Genomic DNA, 26266 nt, shown 5'->3' with positions numbered 1-26266 from the left:
GAGTGAAGGCCGGTGGCGGTGGAGAAGAACCGTGCACAACATGGCACCCAAAGACATGCAGAGTGTGGCTCCATTAAAAAGCAGCAGAGCAGCACTTTCGAATCACGAGGGAGCCGCTCGAGGTCCCTCGTGGCTTGATACACCCCAGATGAGCACTGGTGGGGATGGGAGGTGGACCCACGACGACACAACGGAGTCCTGCATCTGGGAGTGTGTCCGCAAAGGGATGTGCACACCGTGGCGTCCAGAGGAACGTGCTAAAGGCAGTGCTGGTGGAGACAGTGGGCTGGACCCCCTGAATTACTAAGAGACTACCAGTCTGATATACCCCAGGTACGTGCTGGCAAAAGGGGACCGGTAAGAGCCCGGTGGCGTTCTGAGACCAGGGGGTGGGGGGGGGAACCTGCTAGGTGAAGGGCCTTCTGAATGGGCCTGGACGCTCCTGGGCCTGACAATGATGACTCTTGAGGAGTGCCTCCCTTTCTTTTGCCTGCACAGGGATATATGCAAGACTCTGGATGTGCCTTGCCAGCAACCTGATAGCAGCAGGCAAGCAAAGAAGACATTCTGCACAGCCTGGACACTAGAAGGAGTGGCGCTCGTTTAGTACCTCTTAGGACCTTTACAGACCGCTGAGCCCACTACTGAGTACCTCATACATTGTGTCATAACTAAATCAACGGAGTGACTAGAGCAACAACTAGATATCCCTGGAGAAGTCCCATACTGCACACTGGATGTGCCCAGGGCCCAAGAAAAGACGATTTTGCCTACAAACTACAACCTGAAGAGGGACATAGTAGACTCTCCCCCACCCCCCCCCCCCCCCTTCATCCCCACCCAAACCAGACATGGGGCAACTTAAAGTGATTAGGAGCAAAATGTTGGACACATGCACAGAGGGGGCTGGGGAAGTGGCCCTGTTTCAAAATCATGAAGATGACCCTCTGGTGACATATATTGTAGTGATACTGGTGGCCATTAAAGACACTAAACAGACCCTAGAGGCACAAATAGTGGGGGTGGTGAATGAAGTTGGTATCCTAAGGGCTTACCACAAGAACCTAGTAGAAAAAGAGTCCATGAGGCAAAAATCAAGTTGGACACGACACACCCGGCTGTCCAGGACCTTACGACGAAATGCACACAGTTGCGAAAAGAGATGTTGGCCCTAACAGACAGACTGGAAGATGCGGAGGGAAGGTCCAGGAGGCACAATTTAAGAATTGTAGGGGTCCCGGAAAGAGCGGAGGGCTGAAATATCAAAGTCTTCTTTGAGGGCTTACTGGAAAAAACATAGTAATCCAAGGATGACCTGTGCTCTTTTTCTCAGCTGAAAGAGCACATAGGATACTCGTAAAGGCCCCGGCACAAACCCCGACCGATCATTGCTTAATAAATTTCAGAGACCGGGACAATGTATTTCAGCTCTCCAGCAAACATGGCCCCTGGGAATTAGAAGGACAGGAAGTTAATGTCTATCCAGGTTACACATCATTGGTCCAAAGACAGGGGGCGACATTTGTGCCCATTGTAAAGAAATGGCTCCCTGTTGCAGTTACCCCCCACTTTTTGCCTGATACTGATGCTGACTTGACTGAGAAGTGAGCTAGGACCCTGCTAACCAGGCCCCAGCACCAGTGTTCTTTCACCTAAAATGTACCATTGTTTCCACAATTGGCACAACTCTGGCACCTAGGTAAGTCCCTTGTAACTGGTACCCCTGGTACCAAGGGCCCTGATGCCAGGGAAGGTCTCTAAGGGCTGCAGCATGTCTTATGCCACCCTAGGGATCCCTCACTCAGCACAGACACACTGCTTGCCAGCTTGTGTGTGCTGGTGGGGAGAAAATGACTAAGTCGACATGGCACTCCCCTCAGGGTGCCATGCCAACCTCACACTGCCTGTGGCATAGGTAAGTCACCCCTCTAGCAGGCCTTACAGCCCTAAGGCAGGGTGCACTATACCACAGGTGAGGGCATATGTGCATGAGCACTATGCCCCTACAGTGTCTAAGCAAAACCTTAGACATTGTAAGTGCAGGGTAGCCATAAGAGTATATGGGCTGGGAGTCTGTCAAAAACGAACTCCACAGCTCCATAATGGCTACACTGAAAACTGGGAAGTTTGGTATCAAACTTCTCAGAATAATAAACCCACACTGATGCCAGTGTTGGATTTATTAAAAAATGCACACAGAGGGCATCTTAGAGATGCCCCCTGTATTTTACCCAATTGTTCAGTGCAGGACTGACTGGTCTCTGCCAGCCTGCTGCTGAGAGACGAGTTTCTGACCCCGACGCGTGTTTACACACTGCACCCGGCCGCCCCCGCGCTGCTGAGGGTGTACTTTTTGTGCTGACTCGTGTCCCCCCCGGTGCCCTACAAAACCCCCCTGGTCTGCCCTCCGAAGACGTGGGTACTTACCTGCTGGTAGACTGGAACCGGGGCACCCCCTTCTCTCCATTGAAGCCTATGTGTTTTGGGCACCTCTTTGACCTTTGCACCTGACCGGCCCTGAGCTGCTGGTGTGATAACTTTGGGGTTGCTCTGAACCCCCAACGGTGGGCTACCTTGGACCCAAAACTGAAACCTGTAAGTGACTTACTTACCTGTTAAAACTAACAAAACTTTACCTCCCCCAGGAACTGTGAAAATTGCACTGTGTCCACTTTTAAAACAGCTATTTGTGTTTTATGCAAAAAGTATATACGCTACTGTAATTATTCAAAGTTCCTAAAGTACTTACCTGCAATACCTTTCAAATGAGATATTACATGTAGAATTTGAACCTGTGGTTCTTAAAATAAACTAAGAAAAGATATTTTTCTATAACAAAACCTATTGGCTGGATTTGTCTCGGAGTGTGTGTTCCTCATTTATTGCCTGTGTGTATGTACAACAAATGCTTAACACTACTCCTTTGATAAGCCTACTGCTCGACCACACTACCACAAAATAGAGCATTAGTATTATCTCTTTTTGCCACTATCTTACCTCTAAGGGGAACCCTTGGACTCTGTGCATGCTATTCCTTACTTTGAAATAGCACATACAGAGCCAACTTCCTACACCCATCAAGAAAAAAATTAGTCAATTGGGTCTTAAGTACACCCTTATATTTCCAGTGAAACTGAGAGCAATCCACAAAGAGAAGGTGCATTTTCCACTCTCTGCAAAGGAAGCATAACATGGAATAAAGCCTTTTAAATGCACCACACTGAAATGTTTCTACACTCTCCTAGACACACAATCACCACGATGTCAAATCTATGAGCGTCTGAAAAGCTGCTGTACAGCTGGAAGTTTGAATCAGCCAGAAACAACCCCTTCTTTGGCACAAACAGTCTGCACACGTACCTTTCTACTCTTTATGGTAGAAGGACAATAGAAGGGTCCAAGGCAGAGGCAAAAGAACAGAAATTAAACCAACACAAAACACTAGATGAAAATTAACGTTTGCAAACTGTAAGAATAAAAATAAGAAATAAAAATACACATGCATTAAGTGATGGGAGGATTACAGATTTCTGCTAAAATGTCATGGCATGCTACAGCCAACAATGAGGATCACCAAGCACATGTTCACAGCGTTGCTGGCAAAAGGTTATACAAGTTAATATCTCCTGGAAAGGCGAATAAAAACACTTATAAAAGCTATTCCCCATTCCTACTGAAGTAACCGGAAACCCCCTCCCTATACAGGCACACCACACAAAGAATGTGGCCCAGAATGAGGGACTGTGAAAACAATGCACGTGGCATATAAAACTGCTTCAGTCTGAGCTGGAACTAATCATAGACAATGCACGTATCACCAAAACCCTAAAAAGTACAGTATCTAGAATATATAAAAGCATAATGTAGATATAGGCAAAAGCTAATGGAAGGAGTGGTCTTGTTATCCCGCACTCTGGTGCGCGTAAAGTAATTTACTTGTGTGTGTTTGTTGCCTGATAGGTAACACTGGCATCTGATAAACAGGGACTCAATAGGGAGGTGGAGTGGAGTGATTTGATCTGATTTACCTCAAGCCTAAACTAACTTCTAGTCTTGTAAGTTGGCACTCCTGAGAAACATGACAAGGGGCCGCAGAGTTACAATCCTCATGATAATCCTATCCTAAAGCTGTTTTAGTAAAACTCACATATTCCATAATAAGAAGAATAGCATCAGACTGAGTTAATTTAAAGCAGTAACAGAGATAGTTGCTGACCGGGTCAAGAAACACGCTTTATCCCAATGTGTAATGAGTGACCCCACATAGAACTACTCCTGAGAACTCTTGCTATGGTGTAAGTCATAAGGTACGCAGAGCAATCAAGTATGCATGGTGGTCCTGGAGTTAGCAGTGTACAATGGCACCTTTTTTTTTCCTTCAAGGAAGATGCCGCCACCCACTCCCAGTAGTCAGATGAGTTCTGGGATGAAGAGTTTAACAACAAGGAGGTAAGCAGGCATCCTGTTCACTCTCTGGACATATAATATAATACTATTGAGATTACGGAGATACTTTTTCTCTCCTCCCACTAAGCAAGTTTTACATAGACTAACTCTAAAATAACGGCCCCTCACTCAGAATCTATTTAAATGTCATTGTTCATGATAAAGGTACTTTGCAATAATCAGTACGAAATGGGAGTTGCTGTACTGGTGGATAAAGTTAAGACTGGACATGTGTTTGCATTCACAAGAGCATGGACCCTAAACGCACAGTAGTATAATAAATGTTGGTGTGAGTGAAAAGAATGCACTATGTGAGCAATTCTTTTTGTTGTCGTCTACAGAACTGCTATCTACAGATCCAGCCTGTTGAGCCCTAGGTCCTGAGGCATGCCCTATGACTTTCTGGTTCCTAATCTTGCTGCAGAAATATGTCATTCACAGCACAGGATGATGGTTCTTTTCTAATCATCTATAACTCAATCTGTTTAAAGTTTTTAAACGTGTCCTAGTGGACTCAAATAATAAATAGCAATGAAAGTGCAACTGGATATCATTTTAACAGCACAGGGACTGTTAAAAGCAATTGAACTACAACAAACCCGAAAAGAATTCAGGACGAGCCCACTGAGCAACTTTGCTGCTAGTGAGGAGCAGCCCCTATGGTGATGCATGCCCCTGTAAAGGATAACATTAGACTCAGCATATTTTGGGCCCTCGCTATCTTTGACATTTTACCATATTCAGATAAATATTTCCATTTGAAGTAAGCCAATAAATAGAACTAGTCCCTGAAAAACTGAGACAGGTGATATTCAGTCAGGAGGAGATTCTGCGATTAAGTGGTGCTTTTCTCTGGTTAGTCAATGTAAATGCTCAACTCTGGGAAAGGTGAGAGTTGAGTGTGAAACGGTATAGAACGTACAACATAAAATATAAGATCCGGAGGTTAAAGAGTCAACAGGAAAATAAGGATACCAGTTGTAATCTAAAGTTTCCCTAACTAAGTTGCACAGTTCTATAGAAATGACTCGCAGTTTTCCAAATGATTGATATGCCAAAATTGTTAAGCCCTATAACCTGGCAGATCCCCCTCAACCCCACACCAGTCACTAAACGCTAAATAAGTTTGCTTTTTGTTTGGAATAAAGTTTCGTGAAATTAAAACACTTGATTTGTAAACTAAACTTTTTTCTACTGAAAAATCACGAACGGCAGGTTGGAGAGCGTACAATTAATTTTTCACGCGAGCAAATCCATCCAGTGGCATGAGAAGCACCTAGCTAGGTTTGGAACTTTATACACTCGATAACAGCAGGTATCAAGTCGATACGGTTAAAATATCTGCGTGTCACCGAATGATTTGAAGTGGGCATTCGTGAGCAGAAGACAGGACAATATGTATGAAAGGGAAAAAAAACAATCCGTACTGTAAGTGATCAGCGTGTTTAAGGATCCCAAAATCTCTGATTTAGACAAAATAAAAGTCCAACTGTTAACAGTTAATCGTGACTAAATGTAGTGTTTTCCCAAAACATCATTCAATATCGCAAAAACGTTTAAATTTGTAAAACAGCAGAGGTGTGTGTAGTTCACGCCGTGCTGCCTCGCTGAAATGCCGTTCTAAAGATCCTGAATAGGTTAGTGCACCTTTAAGAAGCACGCACATGGTGTCAACGCTGCATTACTTTCCGCCCAGTCTGGTGTTTATTTACTACAAGCTGCATCAATGAATTGCCAAGACTCCGCCAGAAATCGTAATGGCGTGGTCCGCTGATGCCCTGCAACAGCTTATACCATGCACAAAGGGGGCACTAAGGACCGCACTCGTCAACACCCTGTGCAGCGCAGATCTGCACAAGACCCCGTGATAAAGCAAACGTAAGTTTTAAGTGCGAGAAGGAGAATGGGTGTCACAGAAGCAGGAAACGAAAACACTTTGGGAAGTGAAAAAGTGAGATTTTAACCCTGGGGTGTCTGCAGCATGTCGGCGAGTACAGCCCTCCTACAGTCTCCTAGCAACTGACAACATATTCGGCAGCATGTGACTGCCAAGCCATGGGAAACACAAGCTGAGAACAGACACCAGTGCACGTCATCAAGTGTCACACCTCCGAGGCGTGCAGGGGATGAGTTGGATGGGTAGGGGTCCTGCGAGGAAAAGGGGTTGGAAGTGGGAGAATGGAGGGCGCCGCTTAATTTAAAGGAGCCGCTCGGAAGAAAGGGTCTCAGCTGCAAACAGAATCAGCTGGAGGTTTAGTGGCTATATAGTGTGGAGCGTGGAAACCCGCGCCTTGTTATTTAATCAAACTGCGTTATCCTCGGTGAATACATGTTTTCCCCCGGTACCTCTTTTACAAATAATCACACACGGGATCCCTTAGAAACTAGTTAACAGATATCGATGTGACTTACATAGTGGGCATGTGGGTTATTATTTATATTGAGCAAATCGCGGTGAACCCAAGGGGTCAACCTGATGGGAAGGGGCAACTGCTAGGTGAGAAGACAGAGAGAAAATAGGAAAGAGCTCTCGCACGCTGCAGTGTGCGCCTTTGTGGCAAAGCATGGGAGAAGTGGTGAAATAGTGGGGGGATTGAGGTGACACATGGACAAAGACAAGCAAAACATGAAAAATGCCACAACTGGATTAACATAGTGGGTGGTTTGTGGCTGGCTGCAGGGCCAGAGGGATACCTGTCCAGCACCCCCTACCATAATCCGCCCACCCGAACCAGTGGAGGGCTGGGACAAAGCTATGTTTGTAAAGCTGGTGGAGTTCGCTGGGTGAAAGGTCAGCGGGTACAGACGCCCGGAAAGCTGATGGAGGACCGGAGGACCGGCATAACACATAAGACCTATGTGGGGCAGGGCTGGTAGGAAGGGCAGAGGGAATAAAAGCCCCAAGGAAAAAAGGAGACGGACAAAATGGAGTGGGACTCGGCAGTGAGGCATCTGTGGGGCACTGGGTGCGGGGGCACGCATATCCCCAACGATCGAGATGGAGAAACTTGGCTAACACATGTTACTGAATGGTATATGGGGTGGCTGGGCATTAGATGCAAAGAGGGAGGGCACGGGAAGTCTCCAGGGGCAGATGCCAAGGAAAGAATCCTATAGAAGGGCGCATCATGCAAGGACTGCAGCCTGTCATGCACTCGAGGGGGCGTGCCTCCCTACTGTTTACCTTTGGTGTCAAGCTCCACGTGGATGATGTTGCCCATTACCGAGGTGTTGTGCAGGTGCAGCACCGCATCCTTGGCACCCTTCACAGAGGAGAAAACCACTTTAGCGATACCCAGGTGCTTCTTGTTCTTGGGGTTGTACAGGATTTCCACCTCCTCCACCTCGCCGTACTTCTTGCACATATCGCCCAGGAAGTTCTCGCGGATGTTGTCGTTCAATTTGGCGAACGTGACCTGCTTGGGGGGCACAGGCCCCACGTAGTACTCGTCGATCTGAAATAGGGGGAGACGGGTATTAAAAACTGAGTGCAAGGAGCACACACGCGAGCTAACCACAGGGAAAAGCAAGCGCAGACCGAACCAAGAGCAGCAGCTGGTGGGCAGGAAACACGCTGCAGGTGTCAAAGCAGAAAGAGAAAGTGCCCCGCTCGCTAAACTTCACGCTGTCATCTTTAGCCATGATTCGGCTTGTTGCTGAGTACATGTAGTTACTATTTAAACACACGCTAAATAACGCACGCCAACTCTTTAACCTATAAAACATAGCATATGGACAATGTCCTCAAATGTTTCTTAATCGACGTGACCCGAAATAGTCTAAAAACTGCATTTTTACAATACAGACCACCCAACAAATAAACTCTAATTTCTGCGCTCCTAAAAAAAAAGCTTAGTACTTCAAAATTAAGATTTAGGTTTTATCTACAAAATCTGTCAGTCCCAATGTATGTTTTGCAGAAGAAAAAGCACACCTGACACCACCCAATTAATTGCCTTCTTAGACCAGAAACATAAATACCCATGCCAAGCCGTCCTCAAAAAAGGTCGCACGTGACCAAGTGCAATTTGTTTCACCTGACATAAAACAGACACGCACACCTACACACAAGCCCTGCAGCAAAAAAAGGTTAAACTCGATACATATGCGAACGTCTTTGTAATTAATTACATCTTGGGTGCATGAGTATTTAAAAAAAAAAATCCATAACGTACAAATAGATTATTACTAAGCCGTGCCACTGTTGCTTTAAATGCTGTTTTCTGAACACGCGCCGCGAGCAACACGCAGACAGCTCAAGACTAAGTGCACATGCTGGGGACACATACCTTGAGTTTGGGCACAGGCATATCCAGTTCTTTCGTTTTCGTCCATATCCGTCCAATTCTGGGGTCCCGGAGAGAGTCCACCGGAGGTACCCCCGAGTTCTGAGTGTGCACAAAAAGAAGGAATCAGGCAGTCGCTAGGGTTAACCAAAAAGAATGTTTGTGTTTGCAACAGCGGCCATGCAGCGGAGGGAGGGAGGGGGAGTGACACATTCAAACACACGCGTCAAGTTGTAGAAGGTCCCAGACTGCAGGAGAGGGAAACACTGTATTTAGACAGAGGCAGTCCCATATTCTGACAGTGCATCTGGCGGGAAGCAGCGTGCCCTGCTACAAGTTAACTCATAACTCCCAGAAGCAAGGTGGCTGTTAACTCTTGGGAAGGGTGAACACACTTCTCTATCACAAATAAAAACCTGGCCCCTGATTTTGTTCATGTATAGGTCGATGGCCCATTTTCTTACAGCAACTCCTCTACGCGTTTAATTTTTAGGTGCTAAGGGTATTAATCGCTGAATAGTAGTAGTTAACGGTGCGCGTCGCCTAGGGACATCTACAAACATCCAGGGTATCTCCAAAGCGCTGTCCACTTTCCCTCTACTTTTAACGATTCTCTAGGGAACGCTTAAAAATGGTCCGGGTGGAGTTCTGGTATGGCGGGACACTACCGATCCGCAGCTGGTGAAGCATTCAGGTTGCATACACTTGTCGAGTGTTTTTTTTTTGGGGGGGGGAGGGGGTGTAGGTGGGAGGAGAATCCGACTGACAGGCAAGCTCCCTCTGCAGGTGTAATTCAAACAGCAAGCCATACAGATGTTACTTGAGGGGAGGGGGTGAGTGCAGAGAGGGTGCTGCCATAACACCTACAGGCATGTTGAAGTGCTGCCCATCGTATCGGTAGAGCTTGTGCTGCCCCTTCCTCAGAGCTGGGTCAATGATGAGTTTGTAACTTTTCCAGTGGTGTCCCTTCTTCTCCGCAGAGCCTCCGCCTCCCGGTGCAGCCGGGGTGCTTCCCCCACCACCTTCCATGCCATTGATCCAGCCTGCAGGAGAGTTTACAAAAGCACCCAACAGTTTGAGAAAAAATACATTTAACACAGGGACAGACAGACATTCACTTTACAAGCAGACATACATTCGTAAAATGATATATATGCAATGGCTGAAGGTGTCCCAGCCAACCCTCAGCACCAGCGGGGGTACTGGTCTGGTTGCTCACCCCCAACATACAACCACCCGAGATAGCTGCTGCCCTGTCTGGGACGGGGGCTTACCTGCAGGTGGCTGCTGCTGTCTGTCCGGGGGGTGCCTGGCTTTCTCCCCCGCCGCCACCTCCCGGTAAGACATTTTTTTTGTTTTGTTTTCCGCCGTGTTTCCTTCTCCTTTCCCCCCTCCGTGGCGGAGGGGGGCAGCGCTCCCCCTTCAGCTCCTCTTTCCCCTCCCCCTGCCGAGGGACTGGCACGGGCTGAAGGGAGCCGGCCTCCCCCGGGCCAGCCGCCGACACATTATTGTAGGAGTCTAGGGGGTGAAGCTAGCCTGGGTTTTCCTCGGCTCTCCTTCTCAGAGAGGAGAGAGAGGGGGGAGGGCCGGAGGTATCCCACAAGCCACCGCGGTCGTGTGTAGAAACCAGCGCTAAAGCCTTTTACCATTCCGGATGCACATTCAACGGCGGCCGGGCGGGGACAAGAGACGGCAGAGCGCGAAGGGGAGCGGAACACAAAAAACAACACTGCGCGCACCCCTCTCCGGGGATGTAGCCGATACCCTGAAACCCGAGAACCGACATTTCTAACGTATATGGGCTTAACTTGCCACCCCTTTTAAAATGCACCTTTCTGAGTCCATAGCGACGGGAGACATTGCGTTCCCCTTTTAATCTCCCAAATGTCCGTTTTCAACCGTTTAATTTTGCGTTATAACTACAGGCGGGCCTTCTATACATACCACCACGGAGCCCCCAGTTTAACCTCTTTAGGTTTGACAACTTAATATAGAGACAAGAATCTACGAATCTTGGAGCACCTGTTAAACACAATATTTGTTTTTAAAAATGAACGGATTTCAAACAAGCTGCAGAAACCTTATAAATGCGTGTTGTAGTGCTCGGTATGGCCAAGGTTGATTATTGACGCTTCCCGAGTTAAATTTGAAGACTTCTAGGGAGTTCGTGTTATTTTTTCATTTTTTTAATGTAACTGAAAATTCAGGATCAAATTGCCAAATCGAGAGGGCTTGTTGTTCTTAACATTCAGAAGGGTTTATTTGTGAACTTGGATTCAAGTATTACCCTTTTCAAACACTTCGTATCAGCAGTGTATCAAACAGTGAAGATGCCAGGCTGAGGTAAACGTGGATTCATTATTGCTTCTGCTGTCTTCGTATTTACCATACAGTACTCAATGTCAGGTGTTCTACAGTACACATGGACGCTTCCCTTAAATATTTTCTATTTAGAAGAAACACATCCCGCGTTTCTTCCTTTAACCACTGTTAACCGGCAATTGTTTTTAAAAGGGGGAGGGGGTGCATAGTGAAATACCAATTTAGAGGTAAATCTGTGCAAATTGTTTGCAAATTCAAACCGCACTAAAACTGCGTGATACTTAGATGTTAATCATGCTATCAGTTCGGATCGTTTGCAAAATTAAAATTGCACAACAAATTCTTGCTGACCAGTAATCGTTTTGATGGATATTTGGTTGATTTTTCAGGGCATGTTTTTCCCGATGACTGAATTAGCAGGGCATTTTTGAAAAATGCGTACCTTTCTGTTAAAAAGCTGTAACCGATACTTAATGCACAACGCGGACACAATGCAGAAAAAAGTAAATTGTGCCTATTTAAAGACATTACCCTGCCACAGCCAATCACAGCGCGGCTTCCATTTTGTCTGAGTTGGTAAAAACTGCAGGTCCTAAACTGTCTTTTCCCATTTTCAGTGTGGCAGGGGAGGGAGTCGTGAGACAGTCGAAGGCGAAGCGGTCTGCTTTTTTTCCTCCCCTTTTGCATTATCTCAGATTATTTGCTTTTCTTTCAGGAGACTGCTGCCGTGAGAGGAGGTCATTGGCTGCAGGAGGCCACCCGATCTCTCGGCAGCCAATTGGCGCCGAGGTTGCTTCTGGCTTGAGTTATTAGAAGCTGTGCTAAAAACATCCTTCATCAGAGAGCTAAGGAGAGGCCAACAGATCAGGCAGCCATTTTTCTGCAATGGAATCAAATGGCCAACTGGGTTTTCCTTTGTTCCAAAATGGGAATGCTTTCACCTGAATCTACCATCCAGTTTCAGGACTCTCCATGTTCTGTTAGTGTTTGCCAACATTTCCAAGGATCTCTTGAAGAATGAAGATAAGAGATTTGGATTTTTTTCTTCTCATTTGGAGTCCATCTTTGTTCTTGTAAAACTAGGTTATGACAACACCCTCAGTGCCAGCAGTTACAATTTGAATTCAAATAAGTAAATACATTATTTTCTATCTTTTAATTATAAATGTATTTATCGCTGCCACTGACCAATGAATTTAAAATCGGCGTTGAATTAAACACTTTGCTACTTGGCCATACTGACAGCTCTCTCTTGGTTTCCAAGCAACTGTTTAAAATGTACGTACGCATTTTAAAGGCTACTTGTTTCAGAAATGCTGTAAGGTATCAGTCACTGTCACAGGCCCCTCACTTGACATTGTAAGTACCCACGACGTGCTGTACGTTTTTAAAGGCGGTTTTATGATGCTGTACAGTCTTTTCCTTGCATGATATTTTAATTTCCCTGCCCTTTAAACAATGCATTGCTTTTGAAATATGCCCAAGCTGGTTGCAAATATTTAATATCTGTTTACTTTGTTTTTATTACACGGTTGTAACTAACTATACCCTGATAGTCTGCTTAGAGTACGTATGATTATCTTCGTTTGTAGCCGCTGCACTGAAAATACACCATTGATTATATTTCCCCTAAAGAGGCCTAAAAGCTGGGTTTTTATAGGACTCTCGACGGGGAAAAAGTAATTTAAAACATTGTCAAGTAGCATACGATTAACGTTTCTCTTTTTTTCGTCACACCGTGGCCTAAAATGTTCTACAAGTTTGGGTTTAAGTGCAAGAAAAGACAACACGTAGGAAAGCAGCAAGAAAGGTTACACTTAAAAGGACCGAAGGAAGAAGGTGTCACGGTATAAATGCTGAAAGCAGCACCGTCGTCGTCAGTATCTATTCAGCTTATGGTGTTCGGGTAAGTAAATCGGTTTGCCCTTGCAGTGACAAAACAGACCAGGCCCGTGCAGTAAGTCTTACTGTTCACACCCGGCGAAGTCTTAACTGTGGGCGGTAAAACTATTCGTAATATTTCAGGGCACTGTGGCTACAGGGATGCCTTTTCATTAACATTTTGATTTTCTTTTCTTTATGTGCATGTGGTTTAGGAATCCCATTTCATTCTGCATACGGGACACACTACTTAGGCACACTATTTTAATTTTATCACTACCTTCCCTTCTAGTTTGAAGAAGGAATGGCTAGACTTCGTTTTTCGTATTTTACATTGTCCCCATCACATACATGCCACTAGCAGGCAAACCTATTTTCGAGCGCCCTTTTCTTGCTCACTGGAAAGGGGCAGATCTACCTTCACAACATATTTCAACAGTTATGAAAATATCCCAGCCAACAACTTGGTTGTGGCATTTTCCACTTACATTTCCCTGTCTTTTAGGGGGGGGGGGGGGGGGGGTAGGAAAAGTACCTTTGTCCCTACTGAAACTTCAGTTTCTTTTCTTTTTGTGTTTGTTTTGCAGTGGGTGGGATGACAAGCTGGTACCGTGTAGATCCCTTTAAAGAAACGACAGCTTTCCAGCGAATGTCGGTTTAATAGAAGTCCTTTTCCACTATAATCCATTGTTCGTCAGTTGTAGGGCGGGGTCAGCCATAATTTCTCCCTTTAGATGAAAGTGTTCCTTTCCAAACTCTCCAGGTGTTGATCAGGCGCATGTGTCGATTAATATCAGGCACATTGATATTTTGGCGCAGGACAGTGAGCAAAATGGAGAGATCATGTTATTGCCTTCACTGTTTGGGCGTGCCCTCTTGGCACTCTGTCTGAACTGTATATTTCTTATGACACAAAACCAACAATATCCTTCAAAACGCATACTTATATCGTTTAAACCCGTCACGTTTAGAATAATAGTGAACCGCTTTTTGTAGGGTGGGGGGAGGGTGATTGCTGCCCGTGACGCAGTTCATAACTCGTCCTTTTCTTGTTTCCGTCTGCACCAAAACTATATTTAGTTGCATCTTTCATGTATTTAGGTATAGTGTGTTCTGCATCCGCCTAACTTGTTGATTTAGACCGGGTCCAAAAGCTGCAAGCACGAGACAGCAGCTCTTGGCATTCGCCATTAGGGTTGTTCTTTTTCGGTCCGCCATTTTAGGTTCCTCTTCGTTCCGTTCAGCTGAGCCTATGTTTTTTTCCCAAGATGCTGATGCCAGGATCCTTGGAACAGCAGCCAGTCTCTCTCGGCAGTTCTTCAGCTACAGAGGACGTGCGTTTTTTTTTTTCCCATCTCGGCTTCTCTGTGTAGGTGGCGGAGGGGGCGCGCCGCCGACCGGACGCGCCATCAAAGATGGCGCCGGTTTTTGCAGGCTGAGCGAGGAGAAGGGAAGCTTGTGCCATCGGAGCCCCGGGCGCAGTGCCAAGCAGCCGCCCCTCCCCCACCGAGGCTCGTGACAGAGCAGGGGAGGGAAGGCGGGGGAGCTGTTCTCGGAGGAGAGCTCGGGCTGGTGCTAGAACAATGCTCGGCTGCTGGCTGCAGAGTACACTGCGCTCCTAGGCGAGGCTGCAGGCCTTGCACTCTGGATTCGCCACAGGCGCCCTCACCAGGGAGGGGGAGCCCTTGTTTTTCCACCAGGCCAACGTTTTAAATCGTTTTTTTATGGTTTGGGGAGTTTGGATCGCATTGGTGGGCACTGCTTTCGTGATGCATTGCAGGAGGTGTGTTTTCCTTCTAGGAGGAAGGGTGGGCTTCCTATCTCTTGTTGAGGGGTGTTTTTCTGGAAGAGAGGGCATGGCTACATTCTCCATTAGAGGGTCCCGGGCTACCTGTTTATCATTCGTATACGTCCAAGGAGGTGGCATTTTAAGGGTGCGGGCATACCACCACCTAATTCGAAACAGGAGTCAGTATTTTTATAGGCGAGGGAAGGGTGTGAGTGCTTTACATCACCTCGTTCAGGGTAGATACCTTTAGTTGCTCCTCATGGGGGTGTATTTATCACTACATTTGAAAAATGTGGAAGCAAATACTTTGTTTCTGTGTGGAGAGTGTTAACTTAGCTGTGGGGTGTCAACGCATCTTTCAGAAACTATTGTTTTTAACCTTCTGTGGGGTAGACCCTGTAACCTCATTGCAGATGCATTTAGGGTTAAGGTGGCGAGAGTTTAGCAACAATCCATTCTAAGCAGATGAAACACTTGCAGTGTTCTGATAGATGTGTGGCTGGGTGTTGGAGCACCAGCGTTTGTCTTAAAACCATGGGGAAATTATTTAGAGTGGTATCTGTATCCCTTCCACCCAAATGTGTGGGGTGAACTAATTTTTTTTTTTTTTTTTTCGATCTTCACAATACAAAGTCGTTTTTTTCATCCGACAGAAAGGAGGACTTTGATGGCGTAGCCATTGGCGAGTGTTTTATTATTTTCGAGTACTGCCTGCTTTATCGCCTCTGCGCCTTCATTGACGTTTCGTGTTGCGGACTGTTAGATTGGCAAGTGGGACTTGAAGTCCTTCACGTCAGTGCAAGCTTCTTTCACAGCATTCAGGATCTCAGACCGATATTCGGCCTATTTACATAGCTACCTTTCCAATGTCCGTTGTGATGGTGGCTTTGTGAAGAGGTTATGGGGAGAGAAGATAAAAGGTTGTCGAATATTATAGGGAGAAATGAGTCACCCACAACCATGGATAATGGTGATTGTATTGTGACATTCAAAGCGAAGCCAAGGGGAAGGGGAGGGGGGCGAGAGGAACAGGCAGATTTGATTAGAATGAAGAGGATTTAGCAGAGGCAGTTGAACAGAAGAAGGTTCTACCTCCTGGGTACATGCACAGCCTGAACTCTCTCATTTCCGAAACGTGCCCTTTTTGGACGCCTTCGCCCTCTCTGCAAGTCAAATGTCACTTTTAGCCTAACTTAGACCATCCTTGACCTTAAAGATAAGCTCAACTCCATTGATTTCAGTGGGCGCACATTCCAAAACGTTTGACCTCCACGAAGGGCCCACAGGTTGAGAGGTATGTATACGATTCCATGTATGATTTCAGGTTCTTTCAAACATGCATTGCTGAAAAGAAAGGGATTTTGGAGGCGCAAAAGCATTTTTCAAGCATGCTGTATGCATGCTTGATCCGTGCATGTGTAGGCTTAGTGTGATGTACAGAAAACGTTGGGCATGGTTAATGAACTGGTAGAAAAAAGCGAACTTTAATAGAAAAAAACGCACCTTTGTACCCTCTCGGTGACAAAGGTGAGTATGATTTGGATTTCGTATTAATGTTGGTGTATCTTTGATTAAAGTTGTACGTACTACTGGGGTATATTAGCTTGTGTCTGGTTCCTTTTAACCCCCTGAAAGACCACTTAAAGGTGAAGTATATTCAAGTGTGGTCGCTTCTAGTAAGTGAAATGTGATCTGTTTTATACCGGTCCGGAGGGGAAAGGGGTCCTCCGATTTTTGCTTATTCAGAATACTTTACGCCTGTTTCAGTGTGATTGTCACGCACGAATGAATCGGTTACTCATTAACACGTAGTAACAATAGCTTGCACATTCGTTGTAGTAGAAGGCCTTTCTAGCACACTCCAAGGTCATTGTGCAAAGTCACATCATTTTCTTAGGAGGCGAGTTGCCTTCTGGTGTTGCACTCGCCTTATAAACGTTTGAAATCTGGAAACGTCAGGGCAGGTGCCTATGTGTGCTCGGGGAGGCCCCGCTTTGTGGTGTATATTGTGGTGAGAAGCTTTCAAGTTGGTTCTTGTTCGCTCTGCACGCAGGACGTCATTACCCGCTTTGTGGGTGTACAGTCTTCCGGGACACGTTTGCAAACCGCTGTTGCTTAGAACCCTTCCCTTTGCTCAGAGCTTCAAGCCGAGCGCACCGAGTACCATTATGTTTGTTTTCCGCGGCCCTCAGCCTAGGCTAGTTAAATTTAGACTCAGAGCAGCACCCTCGTGCATCTCGCCTCGTGTTTACGTGCTGGATATTTTGGGCCTAACGTTTTTTCCTCTCGAACTGCTGGTGTAGCCTGCCTTGCTTTTTTTTGTGCGAGAGAGCTGGAAAGCCCACGCCTGTGGTCGAAAGAGGATTGCCATGTCATCAGGATGCAGTAACGTGAAACCGTTCTGTCAGCCTCGTACGACAAAGGCCGGGTTGCCACCAATTGTTCATATTGTTGTGAAGCCGGGTGGTTTCCTGGCTTCCGCTAAACTCCTCTTGGCTGTGGAGGCGCGCCGAGACTACGCTTGTTTTCTTTGTCCGCTTTGGATTTGTGGCGCAAGTTGAAACACATGCCTTTCAACGAGGGAACATATCGCTCATTTTTTTTATTTATTATAAATGCAGGCAAGAGTACGTGCCTTGCAAACTAGATAACGTAGTTGTAAAGGAGTGTGCCACCCGAAGAGACTTAAACTTGTTAGTCTCGAACAAAATGACTGTAGAACTGAAAAGTTTTCGGTACAAAACTCATGATCGAGAAAAACGAGTTTGACTAGATTAGACGAATAGCTTCGCAACATGTCCCCCAAGAACAGCGATTAATGCAACCTCTGACGTGTCCTTGCAATGTATTCCACTTAGGTTGCCGCCCAGGAATGCGAGTCGCCTGCGCCCTCACTGTTCTCCGGCGCAGCCAAGAAATTATCCAGCGCCATCTGTGTACTTGGCCACAGCAAGTGAACGCCCTCCGTGTTATCCAGCACGGACTAACAACTCTTGAACCGTCGATGTTCTCCAGCATAGCCAGGCATGGCGGTTCCCCAGAGCCATCGTTGTTCAACATCACTGCCAGACAACTTGTGACTCTTGGACCGTTCTTTTACACAGTGCAGCCAAGAAATTCTTCAATGCCTTCTTCGTTTAGCCCGTCCAAATCTGCCCACCAAGGGGAGCGAGTCTCATGAGCCATCCGTGTTCTCTAGCACGGCATGTTCCCTGCGCCACTGTGTATACAATCACACATCTTATCAGGCACCATCGTTCTCCAGCAGTGCCAGACCACCTTTGTTTCACGACCTTCTCGGTTATCTGCCCAGGCAGCTCATGAGAGCATTTGGAGCCCCCAGTGAGGCAATGCGTGACGCTAGAAATCTTCAGTATTCCCCAGTACGACCAAAAAATGAAGAACCACCTGGCACTGTTAAGTCTATATGACACTGTCATCCCCGGCACTACCATCCAGTTGGGCCTTACATCTTGTACAGCACAGCTGAATAAATAAAGTCCGGTGAACAGCTGTGTGTTCTTCAGTACAGCCAGGCAGTGAAATTCTCGAAAGATTGCGACCTCCAGCCAGTCGGGTCCTGCAAGACTCGACCTCGTCAGTGCCCAGCAGTAAGGTGTAAGACTGCATGCCTTGCATTTTCCATGGGTCTTGTATGTCTTATGTATGCATCAGTGTTCCACAGTACAGTAGTAAGATGTGTGTTTTGCACAGTCTCAGCTTTGAGCACAGCTCTGTGTGCTAAAAATACCAGTCCGTGCTTTGGCTGCCCCACATTGAGGGGAAGCGCTACATAAATCCGGGACAATGCTATCACTAGGTTCTGTGTTACACTTGTTGCCTGATTAGTCAACAAATTCTTGTGTACCGTGCTGGCCAGTAAAGGGAATGGATATGTCTTATCCGTTCCCTTCACTGGCCAGCACATCAGTAAGTGCTTACTCAAAGAACCTTTTCTGTTGAGTGCTGGCACTCAAAAGCCCTTTGTTCTTGGCTGCAGCGCGAAGAGGCGAATTGTCTGGCAACCTACAGTGACCTCATCAAAAATGATAGAGGGACATACGAAGACCTTACAACTCATTTGTGAAGGAAACATTTCAGGGTCCCAAGCAATTCCCATCTCGCAAAAATAATCCTTTTGTAAAGCTCAAGTCAGCGATAGATTGGGAAGATCTACTCATGGGATTGGAGCTGTTCAGTACAGTTAAGACGCAGTTTGTTGAAAAGCAATCTTCCGACACCAAAGACACTGGAATTGTAGAGTATTGTGACATGCCTCTCCCCGACTATTGGGTGTAGCTTCATTTACCAGCTGGATGGACACCAATTCCGAAGAGTACAACGTTTTTGGGGTGCAGCTACTCTTTCTGATGAAAACATTTGATGGATCACCCTTTTATTGTTATAATGGGACTAAGCAAAAATGAAAATATAAAAAAAAAAACTGCCCTTTTCATAAAGCAAAATAATGCTTCAGCCCTGAACCAGCATTTGCAGCACACTGCATCTGTTTTTTGTTTATTTTAGTATTTTTTTATAACGTTGCTCATTTCATTGTGGCGAAGCCCTAGTAATTATGGATGTCTTCTATCTGCCTTTTTGGATAAAATCTATAAACCAGTTGGACTTCAAAGTGGACATCTCAAGAGATGCAGTATAACCGTACGTAGATTTAGTAACGTACAGCTTCTGTGATTTTAGTTAATTGAGCTTTGAGAATGGCATATTTGTAACTATCAACACGTTTTCTGTTACACATTTTAAGCGTTTCTGCTCTAATCATGCAGTGCACATTGAGTGGTATAGAATAGTCGGATGAACCATACAGTTTCTGAGCCCGGTATTACTTAAGTCTTTTCACCTATGATATCTGATATTTAAGATGGGTATGTTTACTCGGCAATAATGACTTCATTCATTCTGTCTTGAATAAATTAACTTTTGTATCAAAATCAATACCTGAATAATGCTAGTTGTACTAATTGTGGGAAGTGGTTCACAAGTTGGTAGTTTAAAGGTAACCAAGGATGTTGGTCTGGCTGCTTGAAAAACATAACCCAGAGGTGTATGATGCATAAGCATGCAGTTAGCTTTGTTTTAAGGGTGTGGGATGCCCTTTGTACAGCAAGGGATAATTTCTGTTCTGAATAGTTGTGATCACTTTATAAGCGTAGATTTTTAGGTGATTACATTCTGATCTTTCATTTAAGATTTGCCATTGTGAGCCCTCTGACTCGTTCTGTGTGTGTGCTAGGCACTGTTATCTTAACCGGTATTTGGGAATGTGCTTTTGCATCATTCCGTTTGACACTGATACACCTTAGCAAGGTGAAGGCACTGGTGCACCATGTCTAGTCCCAAAAAGATATTCACCCAGTCTGGACCTGGGCTCCTTCTGTGATGTTTCTAAAAGTGTCACCCTTTTATGAATCACTAATGCACCTCTTAGCTTTTCCTTAATATCTTCTGCCCACTGTCAATGCCCCTATGTCACCAGCCAGTGAAGCTAAACACAATCCAACCAGTCGGATAACTCGAAACTGCACAAGCTGGCACACCCTAGTTTGAGTAATCATGGTCGGTCATGTCACTGTAAACAGACAGAAACCTGAATTCAGTAATTCCAGGTCTTTGGTGTGTCGCTTGACTACCATTAGTTGTATGATACATGCATGCTGTACTGTTAGTACGCAGTAGTCAAATGGGTGTAGAAGTTTAGGCAAGGATTCCATCTCTCCACCGAACTGAACTGCCAAGTTCCAGATCCTAATAGAGCAAATTGTACGTGGACAAAGCATGCAGCAATTTGCATGTCTCAGTTTTATTTTATTTGTCCCTTTTTTAGTAAAGACAATGGTTTTCCTCGTTGGAAAGAGCAGCTATTTCATATTCTTTCAGGCGACTCTTCTTAGCACTAAAATCTAGCAAACACAAATGTCTTCTGTAATCAAATGTCTAACACGAAGTTCTCACCATGACTGCACCCACCCAATTCACCATTGCTCATCGTTATTAATCTTGCAAAATCTAGTACTTGGTTTGGTGAGCATATTCTTGGATTTCGCCTGAGGAGTCTGATCTTGCAAGGGTTATTTCGAGTGTTTATCTGGTAGTCGCATACCAAAGGTTTGAGGCTGTACTCTGAACACCCACTCATGCAGGGCCCTTCGTGTTTATTGTTACCAGGGTAAAGTTCACTTGGTTCCTGTTACTGTTTTACAGTGTTTCAAGAGAGCCCTTTCCTCTTGTACGTTATTGAAACTATAAAATGACATTTTTTAAAGAGATTTGAAAGATAAAATGTTGATATCGGCAGCCTTTACTGATCTACCAAGGAAGAACTTTTTTTTTTTTCTAGTAATTTTTAATCATTAATTTGAAAAAGCGCTTTTTGAGTACATGGACTATTGTCATAAATGCTCCAAATAACCTCCTTTAAAAAGGGGTTGGTTTGTTGCTGGTTTTCATATGTCCTACAGTTTTATTTGCAACTAGATGATGGAGTTTATTTGGGGCCCAAAAGCTAAAAAGAAACTATATTCTTTAAAACTTTTTTTCTGGTCTTCGTGGCTTTTACTTGCTCTCTTTTCTGTGGGCCGGGACCACTTTCATCTTTACCTTAAATGAATGGGTTAATAGGTTGTGGTGTGTTGTCTCAGTAATGTCGTAGAACTATATAGAGCTGACATGTTGGTGTCTGGCGTTTGCGTTGCCTATGTTAGCAGACCCGCAATATGTTGAACTAAATGCTCTTGGTTGTGTTTGGTTACTTCACTCCATGTGCGAGACATGTTTTTACTGCAGTGTCAGTCACACTGCGCCAGTAGTGAATTCTCAGGGTTTTGCTTGTAGCATCTGTAGGCTTTATTAGTCGTTGTTAGACTGCACAGAAACATCTTTCACAAGCTTGTGAAAAGGAGGGTGGCTTAGTAGACATCTTAGTTTAATTCGTTCATCTATGTTACGCTGCTTACTGTTAAGAACACATTGGAACTGAGAAAATAAGGCATTACAGAAATATAGCAGTGCAAACTTTGCTTTCAATTTTCCTTTTTCAAGTTCCTTTGTGTTCTAGTTAATACGTACACTTTTGTGACCTAAGACTTGGAGGTGTCAGTTGTGAAAATATCGAGCGCAGTAAACCCTGACCCATGTATGAAATAGATTGCTTATTAAAACCAGTTATTACTTGCACTGAGTCCTTTCGCTCCCCCACAGAACACTCTAGACCATCCCCCACCCTCGCATTAATGGAGCACCAAAAGCATTCATGAGAATGCAGTGTCATTCATTCTCAAATGCCAGCATGACGCAGCAAACCTCTCAGATCAAGAGAACCCACTAGACAGACCCTCCTGTTTCATGGACACCCCCAGTATCACAATAGCCGGTAAATCAATTCTCTCCACCAACTGTCAACTGCCCCTCAGCCTTTCGCTCCCCATTGAATTATTTCCGCAGCCTCACAGAAGCAACACAGCACTAAGGGCCATATGTACGAACACTTTTTCCCATAGACACAGAATGGGTAAAAACCTTTGCTACATCTGGCCCTGAAAGTCTTAGCTGCCAGTGGTGCGCTTTCCAACCGTGCAGCCCATGGGTTTGAGAAGCTCGAGGTATCACTTGTACATTCACTTTTCAAACAGGCGGTGTACATGGCATGACAGCTGTTATAGACACTCTGCTGGTGACATGAGGCTAACCGAGTGCTCAGTAGATGATGTGGAAACCTGCTGGAAGGCAGAAAAGGGTGGCTGCTATGTCAACGATTGCAAAGCACACTTCTGACTTATGCAGCGCTGTATTTTGTGTTGTGTATTTCTTTTGCTCACTTCTGCCATTGCTGTGTTCTGTTAGCAGAATGTGTTGTCTCTTGGATTTGACTATTGCTACAAAATGGGGTCTTTTTAGCAGTGTCCACGTATTACTGGCTTTGACTCATTTTGATGTAGCTTTTGTCTCTTTTTTCCTTTTTTTTTTATATATGTATGTGTGTGTGTGTGTGTATATATATATATATATATATATATATATATAATATGAGTAAACTATGGGAGGCGTGCAGCTGGTGCAGGCGAGGAATGGAGGCCGTAAGTTCAAAATGTATGCCGGTTGATAGGAGACGTTTGGGACTTACCTATGCTATCGTTTTTCCTAGATTTTATTAACTTGCTGATCTGACTTACTTGCTATAAGTAAACTAAACCACGCTAGTTCTGAGAGATTGCTGTTTTAAATAAAGCTGTTGTCTACTCTGTGCTGCAGATTTATTTTGCTATATATACTATCTAACGTGTCGCCTTAACAGTAGCCAAGGTGTTCCAGAGGAGAAGTAAAACTGTGAGGACAGGATAAGGTTCAAAAGCAGATGAGGTTTGGAATAAAGATACAGATAATTGCGATTGTATATGAGTGGGAAGGGTGACTAGTTTCAAATATGAGCGCTAGAAATTGAATCGTCCCTAGGCAAGGCCCCAGGGAAAGATCCGGAAGCATGATGGGCGTCAGCAGTACCAGGCCTAACCCATATCCTAAGGTAGCATTTGAAACCTTGCACACACTGTCCGCAGGCACATTGCCTCAATCCACACATTTCCTGCCAATCTGATTTCAAGAGACAATAGGATTGGGGATGGGTAGACTTCTAGGAGCATGGCTTATGTTCATGGGTTCTTGAGGTAGGATAGACTTGTGTTTAGATGTGTTTCTCCAGGGTGCTGCAGGAAAAGCTCTGTTCCTCTTGCAGCCTAGCCTAAATTTCTAGAGGTCTGTGCTTGTCACTAGGCTTCCCTAGAAGCTGTTCCTGTAAGGCTGCAGTGGTCTAGTCCTTACAAGGTATGGGGTTGCTTGTATGAGCGCTCAGTGCTGACCAGTCACTCCACAAAATGAACTCGTGTGATACGGCCTTCTCTTTAGGCTGATTAGTTTTTTTTTTTTTTTTTTTTTTTACATCGATTGTGTTTACAACTTTGCACTGTCTGTGTTATCAGAATAACTAATGCACGTGTTAGAAGGCATTCTTTTTATGAATATGGGATGTGTTGTGCAGTCATTAGATGGCACTAGTTTGCGTGTGCTGCAGGCATTATTTGTTGGCGTTTATTGAAAGCACTAACAATAAGACACTAGTATATGGGTGAGCACAGGTTGTGTTACAATTGGAAAGCGTTGTTTTGTTGGCTGTGGAGTTTATGATGACCAGAATGGTCTGTTTTATTGGTCCTGGGCTGCCTTCTTTAATATACATACAGCAGGCGCTATGTTTATGGTCCTGTTCAGGAACTAGTAGGCCCTGTTTCAGTGGGCGTGGGTTGTCTTCTACAGTACCATCTGTGTGGGGAATCGCAGGTTTCATTATTTCACTTACGCTATTGTGTTTCTTCCAATAAGGAGACGCGCATTGAGTAATGGGAGAATCGCTACAGTTCTAGCAGTGTGCCGTGTAAAGTACAACGCAACCGTGTGGTTCCCGAATGGCGGAAAGTGGGTGTGTTTTTTTGGGGGGGAGGAGGAGGTTGCCTTAATTTTAATTAAGAGTGGCATGGTGGTGGCCAGAAGGGTTTGTGGGCAGTCATATCGTTAGGGTGGATGCCCCCTTTGATCTTGGCATTGGGCTCACAAAAACTGTTTCTGGCAGATGTTTCACCAAGACCTAAAACCGCCACCTGACACACCTCGGTGCTGTAGATCACACTTGTACCTGCTGAGTTAGCAGAGTTCCAGGGCTAGATAACGTGTCTTCACGGAGTAAACTATTCCCACAAGAACACGATCTCTCACAGCAATTAGCAGGCAGAACGATCTGGTGCTGGGAGAAGTGGCCCACAGCATTGAGGGTTTGTACGTGTGTATCGTATTTTATTGTTCACATCACTTGCACTTAAGAGCACTGCTTGCTCCTCTGTACAGCATGGGACACCACAATAATGCATCTTTTGCATATAGCAAGGCCTTGCATGTTAAGATTCAAATAGTGTTAGTTATCCTCGATGGAACACGTGTACCGAAATGAAACCGTGGGACCTTTGTTCTAATTTAGTATACTATACCCCTGGTATCGCTTGTGGTATAAAGTATTTTTGTCCTGTGGTTTACTACCTTCTTTTGGCTCCAGTGTCATCTTAAGGTGTTTTTGGTCCCTGGGCAGGACATATATTCGAGTCTCCTAGTTTGGAACAACTTTGAATGGTATTACACATTTTCTGTGTATTTAAGCTTGCAAAATGGTGATCTTGATTTAGATGTTAAGCTAGCAGAAACGGGGGTTACACACAAACCGCTAAAATCGGTCTTGACTGAAGCCCCAAAATCCTTACAATGAAACTGGTTACAGAAAGTCAGAATCTGAGGTAGGGACAGGTAGACGGAGGGAAGGTTGAGAATGAGAAATAGGTGACATAAAGAGACACATCATTTTCCCAAGTGTACCTTGAGAAATTGCCCACTTTGCTCCATGCATTTAACCATCTTCAACCTGATCATCCGTTTGGAGTTTGTGTGTGTGTGGGGGGGGGGGTAGTAGATGGGAGCACATGCTTGTTGCCTGTGAGCCTCAGGAGTAGAAAGAACAGGAACGGAAGGACTATTATCTGAATTTTTAACTGTCCCTTCCTGATATTTTCCATAAGGGGTGCTGAGCAATCCTTGTGGTCGAGTGAGTCTTTTGTTTTGCACATTGGCGGTGTAAAACGCGCTGTGTGGGTGGGAGAGTCTTATTTTTGGGGCATTTCTTCTATTTGCTGTTCTTTATTTGTTTTATCAAATAGCTTATGTTTCTGTTGCCTCACTTGGTGCTGGTCAACGCAAGCAGCTGCTAGAATTTTACTTTTATGTTGCTTGGCAAGTAGATCTTGTGTTTTGATTTGTATCGATCCTTTGGTAGCAGATCATGCCTCCTAAAGGGGGTAAGACGTCAACCGGCCAGTCTAGCAGGGATCAGTATACAGCAAGGGTGATGGGTAGGTTGAAATCCATTGAGACTGAGTTGTCCTCGCTGCTCAACTCCTAGGGTTGGAGGTATGGGCTGCAAACAGATGACCGCCTCAGGTACTGCCAAGGAGCAATTTAGAAAATCAAGGTTTCCTCTCAAAGCTGCTTTTCCCTCCTCTGCCCAAGAGGGCTAATAAGGTGGGGTCAGGTAAAGGGGCCGATACTCAAAATATTCCTAAATGTTGCACAGTACCAGTTGTACAAGCAACGTTAAAATTCCCAGGCTTGTCCAGCATACCACCCCTCCATCAAGGTGAGACTGTGTGGGAGCCCTTGTTGCTGCCCTTCTCCCTCCTGTCAGTGGTGAACAGCGAAGAGGTGACATGGTCTGGCAGCAGGAAGTGGCAGAGGCTGAGTGGTCAAGGAGGCAGCAAGACCCCTGTCCTCGTATTATGAAGGTGGAAGGGCATGCCCGCAGCTGCCTCCAGCTAGTGCGACCTCCTACGCCGATATCCGCTATGGACACATTTGTTGCAGGCCAAGGCCCTTGCTCACTGTTGCCTAATTCTCCTCCATGCCTTTGCTGAACGTGCTTTTAACTATGGCCCCA

The 26266-nt window shown here is 45.3% G+C and overlaps 1 protein-coding gene across 4 annotated transcripts in view; it reads right to left on the bottom strand.

Annotated features, from left to right (window-relative positions):
• Nucleotides 1-19666, bottom strand: part of SETD1B (SET domain containing 1B, histone lysine methyltransferase) — a 314507-nt gene extending 294841 nt beyond the window's left edge. For 2 of the 4 annotated variants that reach the window (XM_069214914.1, XM_069214915.1), the window contains exons 1-4: nucleotides 10007-10318; nucleotides 9600-9775; nucleotides 8736-8834; nucleotides 7631-7901 (exon numbers count right to left, since the gene is read on the bottom strand). In XM_069214914.1, the coding sequence (XP_069071015.1) occupies nucleotides 7631-7901; nucleotides 8736-8834; nucleotides 9600-9775; nucleotides 10007-10079 (619 nt within the window). In that variant the 5' untranslated portion in view covers nucleotides 10080-10318. Of the gene's footprint in view, nucleotides 1-7630; nucleotides 7902-8735; nucleotides 8835-9599; nucleotides 9776-10006; nucleotides 10319-11585; nucleotides 11775-13470 lie in introns of those variants that run through there. The other 2 variants (XM_069214916.1, XM_069214917.1) reach the window with 2 other exon arrangements.
• Between the last annotated feature and the right edge of the window lie 6600 nt (nucleotides 19667-26266).

This window comes from Pleurodeles waltl, chromosome 11, assembly GCF_031143425.1.
Source record: "Pleurodeles waltl isolate 20211129_DDA chromosome 11, aPleWal1.hap1.20221129, whole genome shotgun sequence".
Classification (NCBI taxonomy): Eukaryota; Metazoa; Chordata; class Amphibia; order Caudata; family Salamandridae; genus Pleurodeles; species Pleurodeles waltl.
This window is presented reverse-complemented; position numbering and strand designations above follow the sequence as displayed.